This window comes from Egretta garzetta, unplaced genomic scaffold (assembly GCF_000687185.1).
Source record: "Egretta garzetta isolate BGI_Z169 unplaced genomic scaffold, ASM68718v1 scaffold598, whole genome shotgun sequence".
NCBI lineage: Eukaryota > Metazoa > Chordata > Aves > Pelecaniformes > Ardeidae > Egretta > Egretta garzetta.
Genome location: NW_009260621.1, coordinates 1,622,898 through 1,631,026, shown reverse-complemented (window position 1 = coordinate 1,631,026; position 8,129 = coordinate 1,622,898). Strand labels below are relative to the sequence as shown.

At 48.2% G+C, this 8,129-nt stretch overlaps 1 protein-coding gene across 1 annotated transcript in view; it reads left to right on the top strand.

The window, feature by feature from the left end:
- Positions 1 to 8,041: 8,041 nt before the first annotated feature.
- RXRG (retinoid X receptor gamma) overlaps positions 8,042 to 8,129 on the top strand; it is a 44,331-nt gene continuing 44,243 nt past the window's right edge. Inside the window, exon 1 of the mRNA XM_035900809.1 lies at positions 8,042 to 8,129. Within this exon, the coding sequence (XP_035756702.1) occupies positions 8,042 to 8,129 (88 nt within the window).

Here is an 8,129-nt window from a genome sequence, read left to right as displayed (position 1 = left end):
TGGAGCAGGCCTTGGGTCATGGAGCACTTGGGTGGAAGGAATAGGGTTAAAGAGGAGGCAGGAAATAACTTTGTTCAGGGCTTATTCCACAGGATGATTTCTGGGAAAGGAGAGGCGGCAATCAGGCAGGATGTATTCACTTTGGGATCTTGGGAAATCAAGCCCAGGCTGGCCTAAACCAAGAGGAAAATATAGCGCAGCCCACACTGCACGGAACAGTGACGTCCCTGCTTCACCTTATCTTGTGTCAGTGCAAACAATCCAGATAACATAAAACCAGACATGGTGAAATGCTGGCATCACATGAACAGCCAAGATGTCCTATGGGGAAATGATACCGTTTGAGCAGAAAGACAGTGGGGGTAGTCCTAGAAAGCCCTATCCTAAGATAAATAGCAAGGGCCCTCTCCAGTCCTCACTGTGTTTCCTCCTCCTCCCTTGCCTCAGCTGGTACCAGGGACCCCAGGTTGGTCCCTGGGTGGAGAGCAGGGGATGCTGTCTGTGTCACAGGGCTGTTCCCAGACTGGAGTCTCATCTGGATGTCCCTCGAAAGCTACAGAGGGAAGCTCTGCAGATGAGTTAGGAACTATTGGGTCATTGTCAGAGAATGGAGAAAATCTTTGCTACTTTACAGCAAGTCAGTTACGACCAACACAACCTCTGCAAACAACCAGATGTAGCAGAGGTTCTTCTACTCTATCAGAAGCACTCATGGAGAAAAGCTCACCTGTATCAGTAACCTCTTGCAACTAAAGGCAGAGGATTTGGCTGAGGCACTTGACAGTGATGAAATAGTCATCACAGAGTCATGCAGGAGGGAGCAGGGAGACAGCCCACGTTTTCCACTGCTCCTCATCCTTTCCTGGAGGGAAGAACAGTTCCATCTCTGTTTTGCAAGGCCCTTCTTGCCTGCCACTTGTGCTCTTCTCCCTGACTTTTTTGGTGGGTACAGGGCTTGTGGTAGAGGTGAGAGCCCTCACCACGTGCTCTTGGAAGGAACAGTGGCAGTTTGCATTGTGCGGGCAGTTGGTAAAGCCACAGTGAATTTTGCACGCACTACTCAGACATGCAGAGTTTGCTTAGGCTGGTGGTTTATTTGCACTAAAGACAGGCCAGTCATTCACCTGAATGCATTTGTCACTCTGCTCTTTTGAACTGGGGCAGCTGGAGACTACTGCTGAGGTCAGTACAGATTGATCTAGTTCATTTTCTTTTCCTTCTATTAGCTCTTTCTTCAGGAACATTCAGTGCTCTGTTTAATTTGCCCTGCCTGAGTAGGGGGTTTAGCTTCTGCTCAGAGTGGTATAAAATCCCACTGCTGACATGCCAGGAACAGAGCACTCAAGATGTTAAAAAATCCATGCCTTTCCTAACATTGAGTTTAAAATCCAGATTTTAAAAACATACTGGGTATAAAAAGTTTCTTGTAAAGTAACGGTAATTACTTACAAACAAGCATCTGGCTCACTGAAATCCTGTAAGTGCTGAAAAAAAGTCAGACACAGATCACGCTTTTCTCCAGACTGCAGTTCATTCTGTTTGGCTGCATTAAATTCAGAAGTGGTTCCTTCAGGTGCTGACAAAAGTGTTTCAAATGCTGCCAGGCAAAACTAATAACACGCGCGCACACGCGTGCACACAATGGGTCAGTCAATGCTTTTGTTTTGTCGCTTTTGCTTCCTGTTCCCTTGCATGCACACAGGGCAGGTTTTGGTTCTCAGCCTATTTAATGGCAAATGGCTCTTCGCGACATCCTTCCCTGTCTGCTAAGCGTCAGCGTGTCTTGCAGGTCGGACTTTTGGTGACAGAAATTGGTGATGGAGACTCCGTGGACTTCTAAAGCACTTTATTCATGTTCCAGAATAAGCAGGGGAAATGGAGATGATTGCAAACAGCAGACAGATACCCTTTGCTTTCATGTTGGCATTGAAGCATAGCTCCAGAAAGTGATTCTGCCTCAGAGAAATGCACTATGCAAGGACGAACCATCTGTCTTGGAGGAGTTTTGGGAACATGGACTCCCCTGGACTTTGCAAAGAGCAAAGCTAATTCTGAAGAGCAGGTTTCTCCCTGAGCTTGCACCTGAGGAAAGAACTTGTCAGAGGATCTTATGACATAGGACTTCAGCTTCCCTGAGAAATCACCTACTCCAAACCCCTGTCCCAGGCTGTGAGTGATACTGCAGGTGGAATTCAGTGCTGTGCACCCTGTGCAAAAAGCAGGGGCTCTCTGAGAGGAACCTGACTGGCTCCCAGTGCAGCGGCACCCCATGTCTGCGGGGATGCTCCAAGCAACCTCAGGGATTTGGGTGCACAGGACCCAGACAGGGGGGTTGATTTGGTGTCTGAATCTCTTCAGCTATTTCAGAAATCCCAGGCTGGGGCTATTAGCTCTTCTAACAATGAGGTTGTGGCCTGGAGAAATGAGCACTTGGTTTGATTTTCCAGCACTGCTGACCATTAAGTCTGGGAAATTCATGCCTCTACCTTGTGTCTAAAACAACAATACTGAACTCCTTAGAGAAGAGCTTTGGGACCTTCCCAGGAAGAGCAGAGGACCTGTACTAGGGCATGACAATGTCCCGTTCTTATTCTCCTGCCTCCTCTATCTGCTGTTGCATATGAGGCCAAACAGTCCTTTGCTCTGATCTGGGGCAGCCATCCTTCTGTCCCCATGTCTGGAACTGGAAAATCTAAGCCTTCAGGGTGTTTGGATGCTGTGGGAACAGGTGCAATAGGGAACCTGGAAAACAACAGATCAGAAAACATATGGGACCACCCCAGCTCTTAATTAACCTAATTGCTGTAGCTTCCACAAAGGTCTGCATGTTTGCCTAGCATGTTGTTTCCAGCGCAGGCAAGCACCAGTCCCCATGATAGAGCGCAGACACGGTAATGCTATCAGCAGCTCCTTCCTTCCCAGAAGGGGCTCAGCAGGCCAGACCACCTCCATAAAATCCAGCTGGTGGGCGCAGGTCCTCATGCCTAGATGTACAGCCCACCCCTCCGAAGAGGTGCTGTAGGCTTCTCTGGGAAAGAGAGTGGGGGTGAGGAATGGGTTTTGAAAGCTAACAAGGGTTATTGCAGCCCAGCGGTTTGACTTGTCTGCCTGTCCTCCATTAGAGGATGTTACTTGCTGATTGCTGCTGCAGGGGCAATGAGTCATTCAGGCTGCAGGTGGTCAGCTGGTAAATGTATTGAGCCAGCTCACCTGCGTGTTCAATGGCACAGTAAAACCACTAGGTATTTATAGGAAGAAATTGCGTCCTGACTGGTGAAAAGAGAACACTCTAAATGCTCTTTGGCTAAAGAGCACAGCTGGGCTGTAGTCCTTTCTTCAGGACTTCAGACCAAGAGAAAGGGTAGTCGAGAATCTTTACTAACCTCTTTTGATGCTCAGACAACAGCAAGGTTTTTTTCGTTTCAGAGTCACTCTTCCTCACTGAGAGCATTTGGAGAACAAAATCACTCCCAGTTTAGTTAAACATTTGTCTTTTCATGGCACTGAACTGTAAATAAAGCTGTTGTCCTAAAAATACTACAGATACCTCAAAGTTTCCCAAGGTTCAATGATGTCCTCTAACAACAGTCCTTGTGTTGCGCTGCAAAATGAAATTTGAAATTGGTTGTCCAGATGTGTGGTATAGAGCAGCCCAGCCGGCCAGCCTACTCTTTGTAAGGGAGCAGTTATTCCCACGTATGTGTTTCACTCCAGCAGCGCCTGGATCCTCTCTGAAGCTCAGCAGCTGGAGACTCGAAGCACAGCAGAAGGAGCTGCCTCAAGAGGTGCAGAGATGCTAGCAAGCGAGGAGGGAGAGTGTGGTCTCTGATGTGGGCACATCTTGTCTGGCCAGTCAAGCCAAATGTTTATCACCTTTGGATTCACCACGCTGCCCAAAAAGCAAAACAGACATGTAGTAGTGTTGGCAATCTCTGTAGGAACCTCCTGTCTGCCAGATTCTCTCTCCCTGCCCTCCCAGCAGGTGCCAGCTGGGTTTTTGCTTTCTTTCATCCTATGATCATGTTTCATCAAAGCAAGCACAGTCAGGGGATGCAAAGCCCAAAGGCTTACTAAAATTAGGCCTGATCTTTGGTCCTGTTTGTAAGTCGTTTCTAGGCATGGTGACGTCTGACATACAGACTGGCTAAAATCAGGGTTTGCAAGTCCTAAGTGCAGCTATGTTTGTATTATTGTTTGCAAAGTCCTTTGGAGCAGCTGTGTGCCTGTTAGAACAAAACAGCAGCACCCAGGCACAGATCAAAGAGCCCCCGTGAAACAGATTTCAACATAGACAAGCAGCCTACGCTATCAACCTAGCTGACAAAGGAGGATCACGGGAGAGGCACTGCGGCTGCAATTTTGACACAATTAAACCATGTTCCGTGCCCATGACTCAGTACTGGAGTCACACAGGTTCACTGTGGACATCTCCGTTTCTTCCGCAAAAACAAGGAATGAACAAGATGTTAAGTCCTAATTAAGTTAATGGGGCTTAAACAAATCTTTTGAATGTCGTGGTTTGTGTTTTAGTGGATCTGGACCTTGCTAAAGCTTCCCTTCCCCCTTCTTCCCATCAGAGCTACTTAAATAACAGTGGTTTATAAGGAGGAATCATGAACAGCAGTTCAAACCCCAAAGCGTGACCAGAGTAGGTGTTTGGAATGGCTGTACGAAATGCCTTGAAAGAGGTGATGAATAAGCAGCAGAAGCAAAGAGGGAGAGTGAAAAGTGTGATTTGTGCCTGTTTTGTAAACTTATCTCATGTGGGTTTTTGAATGCAGAGGAAGTGTTGATGTCAGGTCTCTGGTTTGGCTGATTGCCTAACGTGCTGTGGAAATCAGTGCCCATTGGTAGTGCTGTCCTCATACCTGGGCTAGAAGAGCATTTATTCAGTGCTGCATCTGAAATAACAAATAATCCCAACTCTGGTCTACTCTTTGGGTAACAAATTTGGTCTAGTTCAAGTCTTCATGAAGACCTGGATGGCCAGCAGTGCTCTGCCAGGATTGTGCTCAACCTGCCTGCTGCAAAATGGGCTTCTAAAGGGCATGAACCAAGGTGAAGCCAATCTCATTTTGCAGCAGTCTGGGTGCACCGTGATACACCTTTGGTGGAGAGCTCTGTTTTCCTTTTCCCTGCTACATGGTGTCCCTGTATGCTGCAGCTTGTGAGAAGGAAGGGGGTGTATGGGGTGCATCATGCCCCAGGACGGGGATGGAGCTTTGACCTAGGATATCCTTGTGGGAGCTGAAAGGATGCAAATTCAAAATGAATAAAAGGAGGTGATTCTCCAGTCTTCATTCACTTGTCCTGGAGACTGCCCTTCCAGCAGCTCCCTCCCTGTCCCAGGCAGACACAGGGGAAATCCTGGTGGCAGCTCTGCCTTGGGGTAAGGGGCAGCTTCTGAAATGGGCTGCTCCCAGACTGTTAGGAGATTTATAGGCCAAACCCAACATCTTAAACTTCACCTGAAAACAAATCGGCAATCAGGCCTAATGAACACACTCCCAGGAAGCTTTGCAAGGCATGCTTTTATTGCGACTCTGACTATAAAGGTCTACAGCCTCTCATTTGATGAACAGACAACAGCATTTTTTTTCCTCCTAACAAGGTTTCCTTAGAAATGGATCCACTGCTGAATCCCGAGTCTGCCTGGCATATTCCAGGGGACATCTGGCGTAAATTCTTCATTATTAGATTACATTAGTTGCGGCAATAATCATTCACATGGGATTATTACATCCAAGCCTGTCTCATTGCCTTTATCCTTTCACACATTGTCTTTCCTGGTTCCCCTTCAAAGGGCTGTTGTGAGTCTGTGTCAGAGCAAGAAATTAACTCGTTAGTAATTTATGCATCATTTCCTCCAGCCACATGTATTTAGGGCAAGATCAATAAAATATAATAAGGAAGCGGGTGGGTATTGTCACTGTGGGGCTGAAATAATTCCTTTGGTATCACTGTAAATCCTTCCCTCACATACGAAAACCTGCAGTCTTGTCCATCATTAGCTTGTTTTGCTAGGCTGTATCAACAGGACATTGATTCGGCTCCTTTGTGTGCTTGCAGAGTTCATGTCCTGCTACTTCTGCTTGCAGCCGCACAAAGTGCTCTGAGTGGAGGTTTCAAGATTTTGAAAGAGCAGTGTTTCACAGCCTTTCTTCTGGCTCCCGTCATGTAATTAAAGCTGTGCCACCTAACACCGCAGATTTGCTTCTGGAGTGGCGCCGTGCTCTGGCATCTGCTGCGATATGTTAGGTCTGAGAAAGGGAAAGGGACAGCAAGAGGGATCCAAACACGACAGCTCAGGGCACAGAAATCTTGCTGGGGAGGCAAACCTGAGTGGATCTGAAAGGTCAGTGGCAGGTTCAAGAGGATCTGGAGTCCCTGACTAGCGGTCTGACTGCTGGGCAGCCCTTCCTGGGTGAAAGCAAACAAAAAAGGAGGAGTTTGGATTCGTCTTACCCACGGCAATGTAAGGATGTAAGGGGGGCAATGCTTGTGGGAAGAGAGAGCAGACAGAGCACGCTGGATTTCTATGGCACCTGGAGAGGCTCAGAGCTGATGCCACAGGGTACCTTGTCTTTCCTTTCTCTTTTCTTACCTCCTGGCTCCAATCCAGACTACTCTGAAGGGTTTCAGCTCCACGAGAACTTGAATTTGGGGAATTTGTTGCCATTTCAGATGAAGAATTTCCTGAAAGTGCAGGCAAAGTCAAACCAGCAGTTCAGCGCCCTTGCTAGCTTTGCCTGCCTGGACTCCCTGCGGCTGTTTCTCCTGTAGGAGATGTCCCAGTGGTTGGCACTGATGTGGAAGGGGCTGTGTGGCCCACCTTGGCTTTAGCAATGCTCTGTCTGCTGATCTGAGGGAATTACAGCAATGCAGAGGCTCCAATTTCTGAAAGTCGCTAGAAGGAGAAGTCTTGAGATCTCTCTGTACTTTGGGACCTGCGTGTTTTGTTGCTGTAAATGTAGAGAAATCTAGGAGAGGGAGGTGGTTAAAACCTCCTAGCAGGTCTGACTCACGTCCCAGAGGAATATTCTTTGTGCGGTTGTGCTGGGCCAGGCAGCACACAGCGTACGGGATGGGGCAGCGAAGTTGGAGCAATCCTGCCCTCCACAACCCCAGCAATGTTGACACAGCCTGAAGGGGAGCGCCGAGGAGATGAGATCCCGAGATTATCAGTGCAGACAAGGGAGAGGAATGTTGTTTGCTTGTAGCTCCTCTCCACCAGGGCTGGCAAAATCCAAATACAAGGGGAGATGCAGGTGGATGCCTGTGTGCAAGATTTGAGAGTGTAACAGAGATAAGCAGGCACAGGGACAAAGCCAGGGGCTCTAACTTCAGCACAAGAAAAACTGGTTGCAGCACAAGCTGGTTGTCTTCTGAAAGTCTTCTGGAGACAAAGGTCTGTCCAGGTCACCTGCAAGCAGCTAGTGACACTGCCCACGAATGCGTAGAGGACGTTGCTCCCTTGTCACTGCCCCCATGGTCCTCTAACAGCTTCGGTGAAGCAAAAGCTGGCTATGCCTGGACTCCATTGGAGCCCAGTGGTGATGTGGCTAACACTACCACCTTCTCAGTGGCAAAGTTTGTTATTAGATAGAGTGGGTAGGCTTGCAAATAAGAGATAAAAAGACCAACTGGCAGAGACAAGGAAGAAAGCGGAACTGAGATGCTCAGACAGGATGGCAGTTGTTTGCTTGGTTTGATTTCTTTAGGAGCCAGGGTTAGAAAAGAAATCGCTTCCAGGAGACACGTTCTCAGCAGAGCTGTTTTGGACCAACTCCTTTGCATTTCAGGGCCTTTCCCAGGCAGCCTGTGTAGCCAGCCCTCCCCCTGGCATTGCAACATCTCCTGCTTTCCAAAGAGACAGGAGCCCAAAGAGCAAACACAGGAAACCCCAGCCGTGGTCAAGGTCTGGGAGGTAAATTTGTAACTTAGGACAGATCGTGAGGATGCTGCTTGGTAATGTGTAAACACTCATTTCTTTCTCCAACAGCCCAGCGCAGCTGAGAGAGCTGATCCCAAACCTCCCTTCATGGTTGAGTCCACTGAAGAGACAGGACGCAGGTTGGAAATGCAGCCAGGCACACAGGCTCCTTATTCCCTGGAGACGGGCTCTTTCC